Source organism: Heliangelus exortis, chromosome 14 (genome assembly GCF_036169615.1).
Source record: "Heliangelus exortis chromosome 14, bHelExo1.hap1, whole genome shotgun sequence".
Taxonomy (NCBI): Eukaryota; Metazoa; Chordata; class Aves; order Apodiformes; family Trochilidae; genus Heliangelus; species Heliangelus exortis.
The window spans coordinates 2307234-2332022 of record NC_092435.1 but is presented as its reverse complement, the minus strand read 5'-3'; the positions used below and the strand labels follow the sequence as shown (position 1 = coordinate 2332022).

General features: G+C 41.4%; 1 protein-coding gene across 7 annotated transcripts in view; it reads left to right on the top strand.

Annotated features, from left to right (window-relative positions):
• Window positions 1-5182: 5182 nt before the first annotated feature.
• AFF2 (ALF transcription elongation factor 2) overlaps window positions 5183-24789 on the top strand; it is a 339493-nt gene continuing 319886 nt past the window's right edge. For 5 of the 7 annotated variants that reach the window (XM_071758001.1, XM_071757997.1, XM_071758000.1 and 2 more), the window contains exon 1: window positions 5184-5497. In XM_071758001.1, the coding sequence (XP_071614102.1) occupies window positions 5451-5497 (47 nt within the window). In that variant the 5' untranslated portion in view covers window positions 5184-5450. Of the gene's footprint in view, window positions 5498-24789 lie in introns of all 7 variants that reach the window. The other 2 variants (XM_071758002.1, XM_071757999.1) reach the window with 2 other exon arrangements.

The following is a 24789-nucleotide window of genomic DNA, read 5'->3' as shown; positions in this document are numbered from 1 at the left end:
TATTTTTGTGCTTTCCCCCTTGGCTGGTTGGTTTGGTTGGTTGGTTTGTTTTTTTGTTTTTTTTTTTTTTTGCAGGGTGGATGTTTTGTTGTTTTGTTTGGGGTTTTTTTTGTTTGGTTGGTTTTTATTTGGGGTTTTATTTGTTTTGGGGTTTTTTTTGTTTGTTTTTGTTCCTTGTTGTTTTGTTGTTTGGTTTTTTTTCCTTTTTACATCCTGGGAAAGCTGTGCCTTGGTCAGGTAGGGTTGTGCAGTGTTGCAGTCTAAAGACTGTAACACTTCTACCATGGTTGCTGGGTTATCTGCATGCATCTCCTGAAACCATTACTTTGCAATGTTTATCACACAAGACTTTCTCACCACCTGAGTAGCATTCCTGGGTCTTTAGCTCACATGTGGTCAGCACGTGGAGAGGTACCAAAAAAGGGAGCTGTAATCCCTCATGACCAATAAGCATCTGACTGTTGTAGGACTACATAACATCCACTGCACATTTTATATAAGCAGAGAGGGATGAAACTTGTTGTGTCCTTGTAGACACATATTCACATATCACATTTACCATTCACTTATCACTTTACCATTGTGAGCTCCAATATTATAAAAAGTACCATGTTACCTAAAGGAGTCTAGAAAACCTTACTGAAGGAAAGATTACTCAGCAGGATATGAAAACATTCCCTCTTCTCACAGTAAGAAAACTTTATCCATATATTTTCAGAAGTGATTATTTTATTAAGTTATTCTTGTTTCATGAAATAGGAGTATCAACTCGAATAAGAGAATAGCCCTGCACAGTTAAATAAATCATTCAGGCAACACAGAGATGATAATTGGAATTAGGATGGCAGGAAAATAAAGATTACCTATAGATATGCACTTGAAACATACTTCCAACAACTAAAATTCTTATGTAATTCCAAGCAGAACATTCATATGCACATCTTGGGGGTGACTTTCTTCAGATATTGCATCTTTAGAATAGGTAAGGTTTATGCACTTCTGCCCATGGCCTGTTCTGGAACAGCTGGGCTTGTGTTACCTTCAAGCAGATGCTAATTTTAACTTAATTTTAAATGTATTAATGTAATCTGTGTGCTTTATCTAGGGCTTTATAAGTTTGTTCTCTATACATGTTTAGTGCAGTATGAGAGAGACATGGAAAGAAAAATCAATCACTGATTCACAGAGAAATATGAACTCTGTTAGCTTCATTTTTCACACTGTGAAAATGACTTGACCTTCCTTTCCTTAGAAATCCAAATATCCCCAATCTGTATTCAACAGCGTATCTGGCCATAAATTTTCTATTAACATTTTCTGGATAGAAAAATGATTTCTTTCTTGTTGCTCTGTGCAAAAATAGGGTTTTCTTTGGATCAAATCAAGTGTTCTCAGCAGAAGAGGTTTCCTTGCTGTCTCACAAGGGTTGCAGTTACCTTTTGCCTCTGTGGCTATGGACCACTGGCCTCAGTCCCTCTTTCCTTACCCACCATAATCACCCTCCTGTCACTTCTTCAGGAACAGGGACAACAGGGCAGCTCATGGGGGCTGCACCTGGCTGCTGAGCCCCTGCCTTTGGAGCAGAGCACTGAACAGGCCCTCATTACTATTTCTCCACCTCTTCTTCATTGCCTATTTCCCTTTGTGTATATGGCATGTGTGCTGAGCCTTTGGGTGGTGAGGTTAGCAGGGGATGTGTGTAGGTTTGAAAGGAGACTGAGCTGCTCCTTCCTTACTCCAAACTGCATCCCCATTTGCTGCTGAACCTCCATGAGTTTGAAACCTCAGCAGCTTCCTTGGTGGCTCAGCCTTGGGCTTCCACCCACGACCACTCAGTCTGGACCACAGCAGTAGCAGCAGCAGCTGCCCAAGGGGGTCAGCAGTATTTGTGCCCTCATCAGAGGGGCACCCCAGCAGGGCACTTCCTCCTCCAACCCTAAATGGGGACGATTGCCAAAGCCACTCACAAAATATCTGGCTGGAAATCTGGCTCTGGGCTTGTAGAGCAGGATAGGCAGGGGAAGGGCTGGCCCGAGCAGGGCAGGGGCAGGTGAAATGGCAGCAGGACTTGTAGCCTGCAGCCTCCTGGGCAAAACTGGAGCCTGACTGGTGCTGAGCCAGCGTTCCCCTTTGTAGCAGGTGGTGTTGAGCAGGGCCAGGAGGCTTTGCTGATCTTATTATTCCTGTCCCAAGCTGCTGCAGGTGCTGGGAACTGCAGTTTGTATTTTCCACTGTCACTGTAAAAGAGGTCACAGTGAGGGCAGTTGAACTTCCTACTCCTGGCAGCTGAGGTAAATGAACCTATTTGAAGCTGGAGCTGGGACAGCCTCATATGTGCACTTGTCCCTGAGCTGGTGGTTTGCAGGGGCTCCCCACAGCTGGCAGCCACGGACTACAGGAGCTCCCACTGCCCTGATACCCTCCCCACATCCCTCTGCTCCTGTAGTCGTGTCTGGAGGAGCAGGCAGGGAGCTGGACCAGCTCTTGCTCCTGCATTGAAGTTGTGGGGCCAAGCATTGGCTGTGGCCTTGCAGTGTCTGTGGGGACATGGGTGGGGAAGACACCCTCCTGTCACCCCCATGGAAGCTGAGAGAGGGTCTGGTGCTGGGGCCTGACGGAGCCTTGGATGGGTGTCTGCAGTGGTGACTTTATTACAAAAAGCTGGTCCATGCACAGACTTTCCTGGGCAGCTGAGGTGTGGGGGTGGATCTGAGGAGCTCCAGGTGCCAACTTCTGAAGAGAGGGATAATCTCTACTCTTGCCCTTCATGGGAACAGCAAGTTTGCTTGCTCATGCAGGATCTCCCACCCTTAACCTCTACTAGAATGAGCTCTGGAAGTCTTTTTAGGAGCTATTTTGTGCAGGTTTTTCTAGTTGGTGGAGAACTGAAAAGAATTTACTTTAAGAAAACTGTAGGCACTAATACTTGGGAAGAGTGATTTTTCTTTCTGTGGGGCAAGAGCAACTGCTGTTGCAGACCCTTTTGGTGCAGGGGCAGCTGGCTGGCAGCTCCTGGGCTTCATTCTGAAAACAGGGGGAGCTCCTGCCAGCTCCTGGAAGTCCCAGCATAGACAAGAGGTTTAGCTGAGTTTTATAGCTCTAGCTCAAGATGCCCGAAAGAGGTGAGTTAGTGAGTATAAGTGATTAAGTTACAGACTAGGTTTTTACTTTGTTAATAGTAATTAAAACAAACAAACAAACGCCCAAACAAACCCAACAATATTCCGTACCTGTTTCCAGAGAAAAATTCTGAAAATGTAATCCCATCTTCCATGCTGCTTCAAAGCATTGGCCACAAATTATGATTTTGAATGGGGCTTGTAAAATCAGCGTCACTAAAGAAACAAAAGAGAGTGGGTCTAATTCATTCTATTTTAAAGCTTGAGGCCCAGTGTGCTTGAGTTTGTGGAGGATGCTGGAAAGGAAATGTTGCATGCACCTGCTTGCCTGTAGTGGGAGAGAAGTAGTGGTGTGAGTACAGCCTGTCAGCAGCACAACCCTGCCTGAGCTCCCTTCCTTTTGGAGCCCCACAAGACACATGATAAAAATGTGAACCTTGCAATGAAACCCGAGCTAAGATAAAGTCTGTCATGTGTGACTTCCACTGATAACAGTTCAATAGCTTTTCCTAAGGAATATTTTTTAACCTGATAATGATTATGAAACAACTATGTACTCCTTAAGAAGGCAGAAAAAGTGAATTACATTAGTGGCCCTGTCACTGATCTATTTTATACTCTAGCATATAAATGTCTCTTAATTTTCAGGAAGCTCATAAAGATGCTTCTGTTGGAGGGTTCAGTGGAGCCTGGTTTCTGTGGTGACAGAGCTGGCCACAGTGACTGTCTGTGTGAGCCTCCCAGGCCTGGCACATGGCTGTAGAGATGGTACCCCAAAAAAGCAAGGCTCATTTCAAACACATAGTCCCTGAGATTTTATGCCATGCAGGGAATTTCAGGGTGACCGGTCCTGTGGAAAACCAGAGTGAAATGAACATGGCTTTGGTCTTGTCTTGGCATTAGTAATGTCAATACTTATTTGCTCAGAGGTTTTATATTGGAGAGTTGGTATTTATAAAATGGATGTGGAAAATCATAAGATATTTTACAAGAGCATGAGGTGATGGGATGAGGGGGGTGGCTTTAAGCTGAAAGGGGAGAGATTTAGATGAAATCTTAAGAAGAAATTCTTTCTGGTGAAATTCTTTCTGGCCCAGGCTGCTCAGAGAAGCTGTGGCTGCTGCATCCCTGGAAATGTTAAAGTCGAGGTTGGATGGGACTGGGAGCAACCTGGTCTAGTGGGAGGTATCCCTGACCATGCAAGCAAGGGTTGGAACTAGATGACAGTTAAGGTCCCTTCCAACACAAATTGTTCTATGATTCTGCTACTGCTGAAGTTACTGCTTAGAAGCAGTTGGAATACAAAAGCATCCAGGCTATTCCTGGGTAGAAAATTATTTGATTTAGGGGATGGAGGGTGCAGTGGGCCCCTTTGCCCTTCTGTTGAGTGTGTGGCAACCCGAGTGTGGTGCTCTGCCTCTCCCTGGGGCAGGTGGGGGAGTGGGATGGTCTCTGTGGGACCACCTCAGGCAGAATGCCCCTGTCCTGCTTGATGCTCGCAGGTGAGCTGTGCCTCTTCCACTCCTGATGAAGGGAGTGGGGAACAGCCGCGGCTCAGCTGGAGCAAAACCCCAGGAACGCTGGGAGGACCCTTCTCTTTCAGCCTCCGAGGGCTTCCTGGGCCTGGGATTTCTTCTGCCACCTTGCATCTCCCGGTAAAGCTTGCCCGCTGCGCTGGTCGAGTCATGTCTACGCCACCTCCTGTGTCAGTGGGAGTCAGGTTTGCTGACTCCCAGGAGTTGGCTTTGGCGATTAAATTGTAGGTACCTATATCATTATATTTTTCTCTTCCCTACCCCCATCTCTCTATCCCTCTCCGTAAGCCCAACCAGGACGCCTTCAAGATCATCCCGAGCCGCAAAGCCGCGCTGCCCATCGCCCCATCCCCGCTGCTTCTCCTTTTCGGCAAAACTTCCCCACGCATCCCGACCGCGGGCGGGGAAGCTTCTCCGGATCCCGGCGCTGCTGCCGCTGCGGTTCCATGCCGCGGCTTCGGGCCGCCCCGGCTCCTCCCCTCGCGGTGTGCGAGTGTGTGTGTGTGTGTTGTGTGTGTGTGTGCGTGCAGGGCCGCCGCCGCCGCCGTGCCCGCCTCTCCCAGCCAGGCAGCCGCGCCGCGCTGCTGGCGGCGGCCGGAGCGGGCGGCGGCGGCGGCGCTGGGCGAGCCCCGGGCGGCTCCGCGCGGCCCCGCGGCGGCCGCCGCTCCCCGCCGCTCCCCGCCGCTGCCCATGCCGGGCGGGCAGCCTTAGCCGCGCCGGCTCGGCTCGGCTCTCCTCGGCTCGGCGCGGGGCGGGGAGGGGGCACCACTTCTCTGAGTCTCCCCACCAGATCGTTATGGACCTATTCGACTTTTTCAGGGACTGGGACTTAGAGCAGCAGTGGTAGGTTTTTTTTGGGTGTTGGATTTTTTTTTTTGTTTGTTTGTTTGGGATTCCTTCTCCCTCCTTCCCCCCCTCCCCTGCTTGCCTCTCCAACCCTCTCTTTCTAACAGCTGCCTCCTTCCTCTTCTCCTGCTCGCTCCGCCGGTGCCTTAGCCTTTGTTGAGGGGCGAAGCGCCCGGTGCCCGCCGGGGAGCGGGTCCTCGGGGAGCCGGGAGCGGGGCAGCCGCCGGCGGGGCCGGTTCGGGCCACGCTCCGCAGCCGCGCTGCCGGCTCCGGCTGGCGGGGAGCACCTCGCGGTCCGTCGGCTGCGGGGGGCGAAGTTGGCCGGAGGGGGAGGAGAGGCCGGGGAAGCGGTGAAATGTGCCGGGGTGCCGGCTGAAATCGCAACAGCAACCCCCCCCCCCTCCCCCGGGCAGGGAAGAGGTGCTGAGAGGCGATGGTTTCCCCGGGATCGCGGCTTTTCTGAGGTTGTGTTTGCTGCTGTCAGTGACAATGTTCCTTTTTGCGGGGAGAAACGCAACTGTAGTTTTGCTGTGTGGCACAGTTCAACTGTAGCCCTGTTCAGTGCGGGGGTTTCTGTTGCTGTTTTCCCTGGTTTGCTGTTCTCGGTGAGGGAGGCTTTATTGAAGTTAGTTTTGGGAGTGGGACGATCGGTCCCCGTAATGCTAGAACAGGTCTTTTCCTCTCTGCCTCTTTCTTATTTTCCTTCTTTTTAAGAGTGAGGTTTTGGGTTTATATTGATCTGCAGATAGGTGCACACCTTGAAAAGGTCGGTGCCTCCATTTAAGTGTATTGTAAACTTGTTTCCAAAGTGAATGTTAAGGAATTTTCGATGGGTGACAAGTACCTGGGAAAGTTAAGATTTCGATAGGTATTTAATAGTTTCCCCATCTGGTTGGTGAGAATGTGCTTATTTTTTTGTCTGGTTTTATTTTTTTATTTTTTTATTATTATTTTTTTCAATTTAACAAATATAATTATTAAACTATGCACGGTGAAATTTAGTGGTTAGTTACTGCTTTGTTAAAAAAGCTTTTGGTCTGGTGTGCAGTTTGCCAAGAAATAAAGAGACTAAAATGCTATCATTTGTGATCCTCATCTCTAAATGTCAGATTATATAGATAGATTATCTATCTGTATGTATGTGCATTTAGATCTCATGTTTTGCCGAGGGTTTACTTTACTTTGTTGATAAAATGTATATCTAGCAAATAGATAATATATTTACTTAGTAAATAGAATTTTGCCAGAGTCCAGCAACACCAATGGTTGCAAATCCAAGATAATCAGAACCAAATACCTGTCACGTTCTCATTTACAGCAATTTGGAATAAATCCTTGGAAGTGTAAATTACTCTATATCAATATTAATCTGCGAGCAGGTGTTTTGGATCCTGTGTGTGCTTTATCAGCTCTGCATAAACCATCATATTACATCTTTGAATAACCCTACTGTTGTTATTTAAAAGTAATAATCACAATAAAATTAGTTCTCAATTAAATATGATGCTTCTAGCACACTATCTTTACTCTGCTACACTAATTTATTTTGCAGACAACAGATAACCACCGTATTGCTACTCAAATAATATTTGCATACAATTTGCCTGATTTATAGTGTGGGTAACATCATTAATTTAAAAGAAGCTGTTACAACCCAATATGTGGGTGTAGTTCAAATACTAAGCACACTGTAGGGATTGAGTTTTAATGTTTGCTTAATAACTTACTTTCATTAGACTCTGTTTTTATGTGGATTTAGAGATGTGCATCAGAAAGAAGGGAACACTTGTGCCTCTGTTTTTCCATAAAATACAAACATATTGTCACTTGTTCTAGAAATTCCCCTTGGTTGTTTTCTTACAGTGAAATTTATTGGTTTTAGTGTTTTTAGAGTCCCTGGGGAAAAAAGATTTTTACTTTGTTTTAAAGTGCTTGATATCTACACAAGCTCCATGTGGCACAGACAATTCACACACAATTCCTTATTGCTGAGATCAAGTTGAATGTAACTTTTAATAATCCCATATTATATACAAGTGCACATAAATATGTTTAGGTACATAATGCATACACCAACATTGTATGAATTTTCTTGTACGTGTAAAGGCTTCAATCTCTGAGAAGTAGTTGCCTTGCTTAAGGAGAGCTGAATTTAGCTCATGTATCCATAATTATGTGCACTTGTATGTATATAATATATTATACATACATCACCTCTACACACTCAAAAATATGCATGCTCACCCATTAAGATTTATTAATTTTTGTCTGTGTGTCCAATATGGTATGGTTACTTCATATTATTTACAAATAAGTATATATATATATATATATATGTATATATAACATGATGCAGGAACTGCTGATTCTTATTTTGAAGCTGTCCTTTCTTCTGTCTGTAAGGTGCCCTTTGTGAAACGTGTTTCACAAGTATTTATAAGGCAATTAGAGACCCTCTTCTGCATTCCTTGCAAACCCCAAACTTCTGCTAATCTGTGCTGCAATCACCAAGAAGGCAAGCTCAGGCCTACAGTGTCTGTGTGGGTGTTTGTGTGCATTATCTGTGTGCAAAGTACAACAGAAACATAGCCAGGGAAATATATATATTAAAAATATTTATAGTTTGAGCAGGGATTTTTTTTTGTTTTTTTTTTTTTTGTTGATGGAAAGGTATAAAAGTATCAGTTCCAATGGAGATATGTCTTTGTGTCACTCCTTGCAACATATTTTGTCATGAACTCTCAAGAGTTACAGCATGTGCTGTCAATATGTGTATCCTTAAGTTCTCACCTGGTTTCGGGGTTGTTAGTGGGAACTTTGTCTTGATACAAACTGCAAAATTAGCCCTTTAGTTTCCCATATTAGGGGAGATCACAGTAGTATAAGAATGGGATGTTTAACCTTCATCAGGAATGTGATTGGGAAGGTAGCCAAAGGTTGATGTGGGGGGTTTTTTGGGGGATTTTTTTTTTTTTTTTGGTTAACGCTAGGGAAAATGTGTGAAAAAAGGCCACAAATATCTCAATATTTTGCAAGACTTGAAAAGCTGAAACCCCCCTGAAACAATTTAAATGAATCTAAACTCTGGCTGTGGCTAAAGAGCCAAAGCTTAAGTCTTGCTACGATTCCTGGATGAATAAGACACAGTTCACGTGGACTTGCATTTAATATGAACCATTCTATGAGGGAGAAAAGAAGGGAGATGGATATAATGAAAAGCTTGAATGCCTGTGTGCACCAAGGGGACCACTTGCTGTTAAAAATCAAATTTCATCTTTTAAATCACTTTCCACGCTTGTCTGTGGTAACCAAGTAAATGAAATCTTGAAGTGTCCTGGGACCGTGTGGCTAGATTTGAACCTGCTTACTGAGGAAGGTGGTGCCATTAATCAGCAGCTGGGAAACAACAAAACCCAACTGAAACCCAACCATCCCAGAATATAGAGCTCTTCCCTAAGACAAACAAAATGGGGGGAAAGATTCGTGGTTTATGTTACGATGATTGTCACAGGTATTAATAATTTTTAAGACCTCCAATCTTTTAAAAAGTGGAAGTCGAGATAACACTTAGCTGGAAAATGCATATTGGAGTTTATAAAATAAAACCTGGCAAAGGGAATTAAGAGCAGGAGGTAAGAATATCCTTGTAGCTGGGTGGTGGTAATGGGGAAGACTGCTGGCTGAAGAGAAAGGAGCCTCTTGTGTTGTTTTTTTTTTCTTTTTTATACTATGTATCACAAGTAGCCTTATTACAGCAATACCAGCAAACTGCCAGTTATACAGGAAGAGGCTTAAACTCACTAAACTGTTATATAAATAGAAAGTTCAAAGGTCTGTTTGTGGCTGCCGAAGCTGAGAACAGGCCATCTGTGGGCCAGGTTCCTCTCTTGTGTGAATGCAAAACCACACCGGGTGCCCCAGCACCCTGTTCTTTCACCATAGGCCTCAACCTGGAAGGGGTGATCCTGATCTCCCCAAAAAGGTGAACTGTTTCAGTTCCAGCCTTGGGAATTTGTCCCCCTTTTTCCCCACCTTCCCTGTTCTCTCTTTGCTTTGTGACTCTGCTGAAGATCTCAGTCAGTTCTTTCCCCAAGGTCTGTGATAACTTGCTAAATAAGTTTTCTGAGTGTGGAAAAATCAGTGTTGTGTTTCTCATGGAAATGTGTTAAACAAAGTAAATGGGTTCTTTGGGAATTTGATGGATTTTGTTTGTTTTGCTGTGTTCTTTTGGGGGGGTGGTTAGAGCATCAGTCTAGGAGGAAGTTGCATCTTGAATGGATTTCTGTAAGGTTTTTCTCCCCCTCCCTTTCTTCTCCCTGAGAAATATTACAGATGAATTGCAGTTACTTTTTGGATTTGGATTTCAGACATCCACAAGTAATTGTTTGGAAATTATATTATTATATTATTTTCATTTTCAATTTGTTTTGAAAGTGTAAATGGATGGATGGATGGTGTGGCTGCTGTTGGGTGGGTGAGAGGGATTAGGTCTTGTCAAAACAAGCATCTGAGGAAGACCAAAAATAATCTTGGGCCAAAACCTGTAGTTGAAGTACATCCTGATTTAGTAATTTCTCCCTGGCTGATATTGAACTCCATGGAGTGTAAATCTTAAAAGAATTTGGCCATTTGCAAACATTAAGTTCACATTTATCCTATGAGGCAAAATTACTATCAGTTTAACAGCATTTGAATTGTTTTCCTAATGATTCATTCAAGAATTTAATGACTTTTAAAATATACAAATTGGGATGGAGAGTAGATACTTACTTCAGCTTCTCTGAAGCCAGGCAGAACTTCAGACCATTTAAACACTTTGGATGCCAATTACATTGTTTGGGATTTTCTTTTAGAGTAAAAGATGGTGTTATGATGCCAGCCTTCAGCCAAGCACAATTATTCCTTTTGTCTGTCTGACAAGCCTGTCACTGAAATCTGGAATTTAACTAAATAACTTAAGGGGAAAATATAACATTCTATAAAGTATTAAGGTAAATAAGTATACTAAATTATCTTTGAAAAAAATGGGTGGGCACTGCTGGTCTTTTTGAGCTTCTTAGTACTGAGGTAGTATGCTCCAGTGTTATGGTAGGGCTGTAATGAGGCCCAAATTCTGGTTTTATCTGAGTCAAGCCTAATTCTTACCATGTGAGATGGGCCAAAATTGCTCAGAAAAAGCATGTGGGCCTTACTATAGCAGGTTTGATAGGCAGTCTTAAGCACAAAAGCAGTCCTACTGAAACAACTCTGGTTTAAAGTTTAGCTTTATTCACCTGGGTTCTTGATCACTCCCAAAATGCTCAGTGTATTTTCCTAATGACCAAACCCCATTCTTCACGAATTTGGTAATGGAAACTGATGTTATTTTTTACTGTGCTGCACACATCCATTTACCTGGAATCTAAGAGCAGTTTTTTACCTGGTTCCACAAATAACAGGGTAGCCAGAAAGAATGCAAATAGTAAATGTCATTAGAAAAAACAAATCTAGAACAGTTGTAGGGACTATGTAATGCAATGAACCCATGAAATATGTAGAATAAGCAACTAAATGGATAGATTTCATCCTCTATTTCCCTGGTGTCTTTAGTTTGAGGTAGTGGAGTTTCTTTGGGTAGAGGACTTGAAGGATTGTGCTCCTGGATGCTTGTTAAATGTATATAATCAATAAATATCATTAAGTATCCATGTCTTTCCCCAGCTTGGGCCAGTGACATCAAGAGGTGCTTTCAAATGATTTCAGAGAGTGCTGGATTTGCCCCTGCTTTGGCCAAAATGCAGATCTCATTACACGTTGTGCAACTCTAATGACCAGGTTAGGCAAGGCACCTAACACTGTGCATGTGGGAAAACTCCAGAGAACCCAATTCTGGCCCTGTCTAGTTTAATTTTACAGCTTTTCTTTTGAGAAGAAAGACGAAAATGGAGAGGAAAGCTTCAATCTTTTCTCTTGGTTGCAGTTAACTGAATGGATTTTATAAAGCCATCAAACATCTATTAACACTAAAAACTGAAACTGTGCCACAACTCTGGGTTTTGCAATGCTACAAATTCTTTCCTAAGCATTGAAAAAGAAGACAGTAAATGCAGTAATATGTCAAGTTAGTATAACCTTCCAGACCACTCATAATGTAGTCAAGAAGTCACATCAGTGACTTCAAAAGACAGCTTTTTCTTCTGTTTATTGGTACTGAATGTTCTATATCATGCTTTGTAATCAAAATGTTTGTTTAAATTGTTCTAATAGCTTTGGTCAGAGGTCAAAAGGTGCCTTGCTTCTGACTAATAGACAACTGTAGAGGTAAAAAATGAGAGGAAGGATGATAATATGCATGTCAGTAGTGTTTAAGCTCCATTTTGAATAACCTCTAATTGTTTGACCAAAACTCAGTTGTTTGACCAAATATTCTCACAAAGGGCATGTGATATTTTGCATTTGTGAATGAAGATTTTTGAGGAATAAGCTGGGTGTATTGTTTTAAAAACCCCTCTGTACTGGAGCCCAGCGTATCACTCCTTAATTTCAAGACTGCTGGTGAGTGTGGACAGTGTTGGGTTTACAAGGTTGGACTCATAATGCTGAAAAAATAATATGGAACAAGAGAGCTGAGGTAAGGAAGTAAACCAAAGCTTCCTTCAGTTCACTTCCCAGCTGTTACAAACTGTTTTATCATGAAGAGACTGTTTTCCAACTTGTACGTAGCAGATCCACACCATAAATTATTATGTCTTTTAAACAAAAGTCTAGTCAGTAGTCTCTTCTGTAAAATTTTATATCACATTTTAATGACATTTTATGAATGTTTTCAAACCAAGCCACGGAGAGAAAATAAGGCTTACCTGGGAAATTTTTTCTTTATATGGTTTCAGCAGTTAATCTGTGTCTTTTTAGTGACGATTATTGATGAGTCCTTATTCCAGGTGACTTGAGCTGGTAAGGTTTAAGGACAGTTGGAGGTGATACTACAACTGGAAGCTGATTTTCTGTGTAGTTGTCTGAGTATGGGGGGATGCCATTTACTACATAAAATGTGTTTAAGCCTTGTTTAGTGAGGAGCTGTAGTCAGCAGTTCAGATTCCTGACTCAGATGGTGCTACCAGTTATAGTAAGACATGAATAACCCACTCAAAATTATATGTTTTTATAGGGATGGGGTATTAACAACCAGCAGAAAAGAAAACGAGAGAGCACCAAGTTAAAAATCACTCAGTTGTTCCTTTGACAAGTATTATAATAGCTATTTTTGTATCACTGTGGGTGTACATAGTGGTGTGGATTAAGTGAATTCTGTAGCTGTGCATTGCTTTCAGTGCCTGGGGCTCAAACCTGCAGATTTTACTACTGAGACTGGTTCTTTTTCCTTATGGCACTTTGCATGGACTACTGAGAGGATTCAACTGTAGTTTAAAAGTTCTTGTTCATTCAGATGTAGGCCCTTATGGATAAGTGGATATCTGCATCCTTCAAAACACCTAAAAGTAGGACTAGGTAAAAACAACAGTTTTTGCTGGGTTGTGATCTGCGCTGTGAAGCTGACTTGATAATATAATGTTTTTAATTTAAAATATTTTTAGGTCTGAAGGTAACAATCTGTTATGTAGGCCTACTTGTTCTGTTTTCTTCCTTCACTGTGTTATTGGTTTAGGTTAAGTTTTCACTTGTGAGGAATAAAGGAAACAACTGTCAGTAGAGAAAGCAAATGCAAAGCTTTAAATATAAAATCAGGAAATATAAAATGCCATTAAGGTTGCCAGTTCCCATTTATTTCAGTCTCATGTCATGAGGAAAAGTCAGATGCTGCAGTAATATGGTGTTTAGGTGTCTGTTTCTGTGCTGTTGTCTGTAGCTCTGCTTATATTTGAGAATGTAGTTTTAGAGGTAGAAAAATAAATGCCTGTTGATTATGGACCTCTTTGTATGCATAGAGGCCAGGGTGAGAGATGATTTCAGAGGGCTTAATTTCAGAAGGTTGCACTTTCTCAGCCTCTGCCCTGAACTATCAGGTGAAATGCCCATGGCTTGAGGTAGCCAATTCATCCATAAAAGATTTGGGGCTGCTCTTTCAAATGTTGTGGTGATTTTTCTTCCCGTTTCTTTCCTGTAGAACAATGGAATGACATTCTTCCTGGTGTTCCCTATGAAGAGTAATGCCAAGGAACTATCTTCTCTGTCTACAAGTGTTTAAAAACTCATTAGTTAGGGTCCCTGAAAGAATTCCAATACAAGTCAGTGGGTGTGGTGAAGCTGATTGTAATGGGAAGGGGCCTGGGCCCTGGGGCTGGTGGTCAGCAGGGAGCCAGAGTTGTAAAGAATACTGTGCATATGCTATAGTAAGCATTTTCAGAGATCTCCTCTCTTGGAGAGGACAATGGCTTTGGTGCTTATATTTACTCAAAAAGCAGACCTTTGATTTTCATGGCTTTATACTTCACTGCACATTGGAAGGCCCATTTGTCTTCACCAAGCCTTTGAAGAGGGACAGGTGAAGGGTCTGAGGAATTGGCCACTGGCTGAGGATAGTTGCTGCTTGGAGAAGGAACTAAGATGCCTTATTTTTTTTTTGTAATATTAGCAGAATTGCCATCATCCTTTTTAAGTTTGCTGGAACGAGATGAATGTAAATCTTTAGGAATAGAACATGGATTCTCTTATTGGCTCTGCTACTTGCTGCTTTGCTGCCTTTGGAAAGGCACTTTGTGTCTGCTAAGGTGAGGGGAATATTTCCATCTTTAGTATGAGAGAGAAGGGCCAGCTGTGTAGCTACCTTTATCTGGTGTTTCTGTTCCATTTTTCATATTTCTAGGGGTCAGCTGGCTACTGCTTTTGGCAATTTTTCCACTCTGAACCTCACTCTGGCTGTATAGTCCTTCCCTAGTTTGCTTGTACTGCATTACCTGTAAGAAGAGAAGTGCTGATGCAGATTGTCTGTGGCATAGCTTATGCATTGAGATCCTGTGCTGGATGTACCTTTTGTGCTGATGATATCAGACACGTTGAGAAAAATGGGGTGACATTTCTGGCCAAGAGCCTTTTCAAGAAATGTTGATTTATGTCTCTCCGCGTTACTGCCTTTTGGAAAGTGAGAAGAATAACATCTTAAAAGTTTTACTGGTGGACTGAGGCATTTTGCAAAGAGGTCATTGTCATTACACCTTCTTTTACACAGGGGAATGGAAAGAGAGGAGCAAAGTGACTTGCATGAGGACTCGGGGTTGGTCAGGACTGTGGCAGCTGTGTTCCAGTTCACTGCTTGCCCCCTCTGATGGGTAAATTTCCCTATTCTGCAAGGGTGTGAGGAGGTTAAGTCCCTTAATGTTTATGAATGTTTATGGTGATGGAGCAAGACAGGAACCCAGGTAGATATATTACTAAAGCAAAGACAAGCCCATAAAGTAAAAAGCTAGGATTTGGGCAGAGCATATCTGCAAGAAAAGGTGATCAAAGAAGAGAAATTCTTCTGAAGTAAAGAATTATTTACAGTGTGCATGTTTGATATGATTTACCCTGCTCTCAGCTGGACAGTGAAGGCTGCCATGGACCTTTCAGAGAAAGAATGATCTTGTTACTCCAGAAGACTTTTAATTTCTTGGATCTTAGAGCAAAGCTTTGTCTATGCAGCTGTGTCTTGGATGCTTCACTGTGGATATATGCACACTTTTTCAGAGGCTTTGTTGCTCTTTGAGGCAGCTGCCTTTGTTTCTTGCAGACCACTGTTTTGTTGGTTAACCCTGAGCATGGTTTTTCTTCACATATGTTATTAGACTGAACATATTTTCTATTTATACCACTTGGGGATACAAATTACTGCATTGTGTCTAGCAAGCACTAGTAAGAGTACATCTTTGTGATTTTAAAAAAAAAAAGAATACAGAGGCAAGATTTCATTTAAATGTCCTTTCTTTCGAGGTTCAAAGGAAAATAGGCAGCAAAGCAACTGGCAATCTTTAATTTTAAGTCTCAGAAAAGCAATAGGTATTTAGATTTATATGTTTGAACAGATTATGGAATTGGTGGAATTTGTTTCTGAAGTTAACAATGGACTTTTGAAGAAGGGCATGAATTTTGATGAAATGCTCTGTATCATTTTAAGTCAGTCAGGGATGTTATTAGTAGCACACATACTTAGAAGTGGGGTTTTTTGTGGCTTTGATAGTTGTCTGAGGGCCAGTAAAGGTGCACTAGAGGGCTGAGCCAAAGGCTACTGCAGCTGGTTGAAGTTTTTCATTGACTTAGTAAATTCTAAAGCATACTTAAGAGTTTCCTTTGATTTCTCACTCCATTTCTGGAGATGACCTTTACCTACTCTGTGGTAGATCTCCAGAAACATTATGCAATCTGTTGCAATTATTTTTGTTACTGCTCATTCTTTCCTTTTCTCTTTAAAGAGCCCTGGCCTAAACTGACTGTTCTTTAATGTGCACGTGGAGGGATGGATCAGAGGTAATTAAAGAGGGGTTTGAGATTTGTGTGGAAGACACCCATGTGCTCATCCAGAATCATACAGCCCCAATCAGCAGGAGATGGAGCACATTTGGATCCTAGACCATGAATAGGTGTCATCGTCATCAGGATAATAAATAATCTACTTTCCTGTCACTTCACCCTTCTTTCCCCATTATCCAAGACAAGCTGTTGTGTGAGAATTTTGCCTGGTTGAAGACTGCTCATGAATCTTGAAGTCCATGACATGCAGACATCTAACAAACATGACTAGAAACTACATGAAATACATGGATGTAACACAGAAGTTGTATGTTTGAAAACACATTAGAGCTGCACAAATAACCTGATCTCTAGAAAGATTTTTTTCCCTCCTCTATCTCCCTAGCCAAAGGTATTTTGCTATCTGCATTTCAACCACATTAAGGTTATTTTAGATTGCTAAATGAATCTTGACTTCTCATGAATCTTGAAGTCCATGACATGCAGACATCTAACAAACATGACTAGAAACTACATAAAATACATGGATGTAACACAGAAGTTTGCAGACACATTAGAACTGCACGAATAACCTGGTCTCTAGAAGGATTTTTTCCCTCCTATATCTCCCGAGCCAAAGGTATTTTCCTCTCTGCATTTCAACCACATTAAGGTTATTTTAGATTGCTAAATGAATCTTGACTGCTCATGAATCTTGAAGTCCATGACATGCAGACATCTAACAAACATGACTAGAAACTACATGAAATACATGGATGTAACACAGAAGTTGTATGTTTGAAAACACATTAGAGCTGCACAAATAACCTGATCTCTAGAAAGATTTTTTTCCCTCCTCTATCTCCCTAGCCAAAGGTATTTTGCTATCTGCATTTCAAGCAGATTAAGGTTATTTTAGATTTTGTAATGATTCTCACTTATGTAAACTGACACAATCTGTCTGCAAATTCAAGTTCAGTGATAAAAACTCTCATCTAAACCAGAGGTGGGATGGGATGTTTGGTTAAGATTTAATATCTTTGTAACTAATTACAACCAAGTGTCAATGTATGCTCTAATATTTGTTGAAAGAAAAGAAACATAAACAATACAGTTGCATTGTACCAGGTTTTTTGTAAACGATTAAGGTTTTGTCTGAAGCAAGGGCAAGAGAATTGATAAACATATTCCAAAGGGCTTGAAAAACTGAATTGAATTCTAAATGTAGATTAGGAGCAAATTATGACAGCCAAGCCAGCATTACCTCAGTTGATTAATTTATAAGGATACTTGGTCAATGATTTTAACCACCAGCTATGCATAGTAGAATCCTAATGGGTTCTGTCTGTTAAGATTACATAAGATAGAGGATTTGATTTATTTCATAGCTTTCCAATGCTCCACTTTAACTTCATACAAATAATGCATTAATCACGCTGGATAAAATGGCGTATTGAATAAAGTTGTGATTTTGTCTGCTGCTTATAATCTGATTTTTTAGAAAGGATTAAATCTGTTTTAGTAGTTTATTCATATCATAAAAGAGATTGCCAGTTGAATCAAATCTTTGCATCTGCCACTTTCTGTCTCATTAGAAAAGACAGTAACATAAAGTTCCTCATTTCCTCCCAGTCTGTTTTATCCCCTAGTGTGTCTGAGTGTGTAGATCTTCTCTACATGTTTGTATATTATAATGTCAGTATCTTTTCAGAGCTGTGTTTAAGGACTGCATCACAGCTTTGGAAGGGTAATACCAGGGGTTAGAAACCTTCTGGCAAAGAAAATACCCAGTCAGGAACAAATGGGAGTTGTGTCAAGAGTTGACTGTCAAAGATCTGGAAATGAGGGCTTTTAGCAGCCTGGCCACGTGTGTGCATTGCCAGATCCAGCAAGGTACTTAAGTGCCCCCAGTACTTCCCTATGAGTATGCCCACGTCAGTGGACACAAGTGCATGCTTAATGATAAGCACATGTTGATTTATGGCTGATTTAAGAAGGCATGAAGTCTGGGCATTCCTCTGAACTTAAAGGTGAATTGTCAGTTTGGATCAAACTGCCCAGTGGTCTTTTATCTGTCACTGTTTCAGTGTTTTTTTAAATATTCTTCTCATTCAAATGCATAATCTGTTTTTATAAGCTGATTATTTAATACAAACTCACAAATTTAGGCATTTTTATCCATTGCTGCCAGAACGTTGGCTTGTTGTTTGTGTATTTTATTCTCTTTGTTTAAATGTGTGGGATTGACAGGATGCTGCTGTTACAACTGGCAGTTTTCACATAAACCTTTAAAGTCAGAACAGCAGACGATCTTATAGATGTTTTCTTATTTGTATTTAAGGTTTTTCACCATTTCTATTTAATCACATTAAGTTTTTAGGGCCAGACTTGGTCTTCTGAACATGAGGTTCTCTTGGTTTCTGATGCTGAGCAGAGAGGTGGTACCCAGCACTTTTAATTGCCCTTTTAGACAGAAAAGCAGATTCTGAGGAACTCGGTTCTCCCTTCTGTGGACTTGCTGAGGATGAAACTTCTTCATTCAGATTTTCATTTGTTGATACATGTTGCAGTTTTACTGGTTCTGGCTCCTTTTCCTTTACTTGGCTCCTTTTCCCACATACTATGAATCAGTAGGAGTATTTTGATATAAAATGTGTAGTCAGCCTCTTCCACAGCTGCTTCCAAGCTTTGGTTGCAAATGAAGTGGGAGTAGCCATAGGGTCAGGGAGGCTTCTTCTGGGCTGTGCCCTTGCACAGGGCCCTGTGTTGCCAAAGTCTTAAGTGCAGGATTCATATAATCATAGAATCATAGAATTGGCTGGGTTGGAAGGGACCTCAGAGATCGTCAAGTCCAACTCTTGATCCACTACCACTGCAGTTACTAGACTATGGCACTGAGTGCTACATCCAGGCTCTTTTTAAATATCTCCAGGAATGGGATTGTACCCATTTAACTCCCTGCACGGGATTCAACAGAGACTACTTGGTCAAGACTGTAAGAATCACACATCAGTCATGATCCCACTTTGTTTTAGGATGAAGTGACAACAGGATCTAGCTCTTTGCTTCATTTTCTCTATCAGTGGTGCTCCGTGGCCTGAGCTGCACAGTCTCAGCTGAGTCATCTTTAGCTTAAATAGCATTGCTTACTGGGATTGAGGAAAAAACCCTTCACTTGTCACAAAAGTGGTTTTGGTAGTGCATACATTCCTGTGATGCACTATGCTCCTTGAAAGCACAGTAATGCTTGCTGAGCTGGAGATACACCCTGTGCTGTAGTTTTTCCAGAGAGAATGTAACAGGTTTGTTTGCTGAGGGCAAGTAGTTTCCAACTGGCATTACTGGATGTACAGTGCCCTCTTTCTCAGCTATACTTAAGTAGTGTCTGCAGCAGGTTTACCTGCACATAGGAAGCAGCTCTGATAATCTCTGACCTTAAAAATGGGTAGGCATAAGAAGCAGACCCATCTGCAGAGCTTCAGTGTCAGTGGGCATTTTTGCAGGAGCCTTTCCCAGCCAGCCTCCTCCCCAGCAAACCTGGCCTGCTGAAAGGGTTATCCCTTTGGAGCTGCATGTGGCTGGAACACATCTGTCCACACCACTGCTATCATAGAATCATAGAATCAGCTGGGTTGGAAGGGACCTCTGAGGTCATCAAGTCCAGCCCTTGATCCACTCCCCCCGTGGTTCCCAGCCCATGGCACTGAGTGCCACATCCAGGCTCTTTTGAAATATCTCCAGGGATGGAGAATCCACCCCTTCCCTGGGCAGCCCATTCCAATGGCTGATCACCCTCTCCCTAAAGAAATTCTTTCTAATGTCCAACCTAAACCTCCCCTGGCACAACTTGAGACCTCTTGTGCCCTCTTGTCTTGCTGAGAGTTGCCTGGGAAAAGAGCCCAACCCCCCCCTGGCTCCAACCTCCTTTCAGGGAGTTGTAGAGAGTGATGAGGTCTCCCCTGAGCCTCCTCTTCTCCAGCCTCAACACCCCCAGCTCCCTCAGCCTCTCCTCACAGGATATCTGTGTTGCCAAACTTGAACAATTTGCACATCTGTCCACACCACTGCTATCAGTGTCCACACCTTCTGTATGCACAAGTATTTAAATGGAAGTATTTGTCAGCTTTATCATATTTAGTAGCATAATTTCCAGGGTAGAAAACACATGCTGGTTGCATAGAGTTTTAGTTACTATTCAGGAACATGAGCTGGTGCTGGACCCACAGTTTTGTCATAGGCCAAGGACTATCACAGCCTCCCAGAGCTCAGTTAAGGCAGCAGCCTGTGAGATGTAAGATACAGTATAAGTATTTAAATATGAAATAGCAGTGCCACAGTGTTTTCTGTGAGGAGTACTGACTGTATCTCTGAATAAACAGACAACAGCCTTTGGTGGGAGTTTTTTGTTATATTTTATTTGGCAGCTGTTTGTCTTAATAGAAATTCTTCAATAGTATTTATTGTATTTTGTGCTGGCAGGAGGGAGTGCCAAAGCAGAATCTGAGCAGTTTTTACTTGCTTTACTTTGTTCACAATAAGAAAATATTGCTGTATTAATTACTGTTGTCCTTCATTGGCAAAAAATAAAGAGATCCTATAATATGAAATTGCTAATATAAGAAAGGCTTTGATTTTCTCATTAGCACAGGATAGTTTGCATCTGTTCTGGTTCATGAGTGCATTGTCAGCACTTAAATAATAATAATGACTCAGTAATGAATAAGAATAACAAGAAATAGGCATGTGAGTGTGCAGGCAGTCAGGCACCCTCCGGTGTTTATCAGTAGGTTAGTTTTGGAGGTCTTGCAAAATGAGCTGTTCCCATATGCCCATTCAGATTTTCTTAGTTCATTGCACAACCCAGAGATTCATTTAGCTGCTGGCAAAGCTGGGTTATATGGAAGCACTTTTTTCATTGTGTGTCAGGAGTAAAGTGTTGAAGTTCTCACTTGAGATACAAAACGTATGTTTCTGCCACTTAAAAACAGTTGTCTCCATTTTTTTTGCTGTTCAGTTTTGGTTGTTGTTTTTTTTTTTTTTTTTTTTCTGTGGTTAAAGTCTTGACTATCTCATTGTTTTATATTTGTGAAATTATCAGAGCTCTTGATTGTTCTGGCTGTATATTCTTAATTCTGCAAGCATACTCTTAAAAATCTGGCCTGAAAACACCTCCACTGTAGTTCAACTTGGTTTGTATTGAATTTTCCCTGCTACTTCTGTAGTAACTGTTGCAAAACTGGATAATGTTAAACTAGCATTAGCAGTTTCTAATATATAAACACTGACAATCCTAGGAATCTAAATTTAAGGTTCCAATTCTGGTTTGTCTCACCTTGTATAAACCCACCTGAGTGCCTGTGTAATATGCCACACAGTACAATTTTTCATGTCATATTTTCACAGGTCTTATCTAATGCTGAGTAGCTAAGATAAGTGATAAGTGAAGGAGAGCACAATATTCTCTCTTTTGTTAAAGCAGTGGCTAATTTAGTCAAATAATGTTAACTTTTAGCCTCATTCTTAAAATAAATTGGACTAATCATGTGGCTAAATGGTTCTGGATTTAAGAGAAAAAGGGAATGCTTAGTTCAAGTTGGAGGAAAATCAGCAATTATGATACTATTTTCTTAAAACCCTACTCTGCATTGTAAATTATACCCTTATGACCCTGCAGCTCTAGAGAAAGTCACAAAAAGTGTGTGTGTGTATAAACAGTGATCTGGAGTTTGACAATTCTGAGCTGCCAGGTGAGAGGGCACGTTCTGTGTGAAGGGTCTAAACTGTACCTGCCATTTAATGCTATTAAAGTACTACCTTAAAAAAAAAATGATCAGAAAGTGGCCCCATTGGTTGCTGCAAGTGATGCCTTAAGAAATCTCCATGTGTTAATATGCACTTTAACAATATCTGTGAAGCTCAGGGAAGCAAAAGTGGACTATTTTTTTTTTTTTTTTTTTTTTTCCCCCAACAGAACAGCCCTTAACTGTAATGCCACAAACCTTACGTGGTTAAAATAAAGCAGCAAGGGAGGAATAAGAGAAAAGAAACACAAATAACAATCTTCCCCTCCAACTAAAACACTTTGGGTAAGCCAAAAGCAATTGGTAAAGCAAGAAGTTTATCAGCACATGACCTGGAAAGTACTTAAAGTGATCTGGGAAGGGAAGGATCTGGGAAGGGAAGGGAAGTTACCCTCAGTGTGCCTCTTTTCAGGATAATTTGTCTGGCTTAAGGACAGAGTAAGTGGGGTCTCCTTGGCAGTACAAGAGCAAGTAGATCACTGGGTAAGATCAGATAGGAGTCTCTGGTGGTAGCAACAGAACTACAGCAAAGCTCTTTTTTTTTTTTTTTGACACTATTTCTACTGCTGTTAATAAGTGTGCTAATTGTAATGAACTTGGTAAGGCTTGTATTAATTGACTGAACTAAATGTAAATTCTGGTTAAGCAGAGAAGAGTCTAGTAGGCTTGCCAGGTGCTGGTTTCCTTAGTTGCTATGTTCAGATTAAGGGCATTCTTCAAAACAAAATCACTGTATTTTAACCCTTAGACTTTGGGGAGGCTTATTAAAATACTCTGTTTGGACTCCTAAAACAGAGAAGCTTAAAGTTTTTTGGAATGTCTTCTGCCTTTCTTCCCTGTCCTGTGATACTTCATGCAGGAACAATTAATTCTTACAGTTTTTGAAGTAAAATGTAGCCATTTGTCACATATTTGCATGGCACAGAGTAGTGTGGCATAACCGTGTAGTCACCAGGCACCATTGCTGTAGGAATAGAAAAACTGGATAATAAATAGCAACAAGAGCTCATCTGGTGGCTGTAGACTAGAAGAGGAGTTCCAGTTAGAAGGGACTCCACACGGGGATTTTGGGTGGATTGTCTCTCTCTGCTTCACTTTACACATTTACAAAATGGGACCTGTGCTATATACTTGGATTTAAAGGCAGTTTAGGGCATACCTAATAGATGTGAAAATACTCTGAGGTACTTTCAGATATCCTGTGTTCAGGCAAAACAGTCTAAGTATTTAAGTACTCTTTTTTGGCTTGGGAAGAGGGCAATTTTTTGACTTCCAGAAATGTTTAAATGTTCAGTGTTGTAAATGTAGAGATGGAAGTGGCCATGGAAAAACTAAATATGATACTTCCGGTGATACACATCACATTCTGTGAAAATGATGGAGTATTTATTGTCTATTTTACGTATTCCATAATTAGGCATTGCTATTAGTGCACACACCCTCTTCATTTTAATTGTCAGGAGAGCTGTCACACAGACATGCTGTCCTGTGCTGCAAGAGCCATCAGCTTGTGTCATTTCTTGGCTATATTTTAATATTTTTAAATATTTTAATTTTCCCCCTCCCTTCTGCCTCCAGTAAACATTCATTGGCAGTCAGCTCTGGAAGTTTGGGTCTTCTGCCTCTTAAGAGGCCTTGGCAGGACGAGATTCTTTCTCTGGCTGCTTCCAGAAAGGAAGGGGATATTTCAGTCCCCCTTGTTCTGTACTTGATGCCCCCTGTGAGCTGAATCGTGCTTGCTAAGGGCTGACTTTTCTGTTTTTTCTTGCTATATAATACTCTCCCTCAGAATACACTCCCAAAGCAACCTCCCACCAGCCCAACAAAAGGCAAAGCTATGAAGATGCAGTAATCTCTCTGTGGATGGGGCTGGAGGGGTATCTCAGAGTTACTTTTGATGCACGTGGGATAAAAATAGCTGTGTGCTTTCTGCCCTGAGCATGCCACCTGTTCCATTGAAAAGAGGAAGCCTTAGTTGCTTATAATGGTCATGAAACTAGCTGCATTTTACTGAGACTTACAGGTGCAAATAACCCTCTATTTTAAAATATATAAGGTTATAAATTGGCTGTTGAGAAATTAGAATGCAGCTGGGCTCATTTGCAAGGTGAGGGTGGCTTATTTCTCTGGCTGCTCCCTTTTCTATCACCGCATGGTAATTACCAGATGTTACACTTTATTTTGGATTACAAGAACATCACATGCTTTTACTTCATGCAATGCTTTGTTGAAGCTATCCTGCATTATATCTACAAAGTTGCTTTTTTTTTTTTTTTTTTTTTTTTTTTAAGGAAAAAAAAAGAGGGGGGAAAATTACAATTACTTCCTGATGCTGGAACATGCTGCAGGGCTCTTTTTTTTTTTTTTTTTATTTCTTCTTTTCCAGTTTTGTATTCACTAATCTACTGTTTGTTCTAGAGCAGCAGTGAGTGGGAGTTAAACTTTAAGTGCACATTTGGCTCTTTAAAAAGACATTTAGTGTACAATTACTGCTGTTTACCATCTTATAATTGTTGTGTGTTTAGGCTTAGTCAGGCTTAGGAAGATGGGTATCTGTAATCTTTGAGGCCTACAACTCCCTGTCCTAGTTTTTACAAAAGAGAAAGTAATTATAGATATTGAGATAGCTACAGAGATAACACTCTGTGCCGTGATGTTTTAGTGATCAGTGTAAAATAAACACGCAGACAAAAAGAAAGGTTATGGTAGAAGATGCTGTATGTGGCTGCAGTTTCAGTCAGTGATAATGTGATGCTCAAATCAGTTCTGGGTGCCAAGACTGCTTTCCATTCAGTCCCCAGGTTTCCTCCTCTGTTCTTACAAAGGTGCAGAGTTTGCAAACCACTGGGTTTAACTGAGGGGCCTCGTTTGTAGCAGCAACTACACGTTACACCACATCAGAGTAAAACTACCCAGTGCAGTCATATCTCAAACGGCAGCCCTGTGAACAGCCTCGTCCAGAGACACAGAGAAAAAAACTGTCTGCATCATCCTGTTTGGCTTTGTTAGATAGGAAATAGTGGAAAGGTGGATGAGTATGTATTTGGAAAAGCCCAGATCTGTATC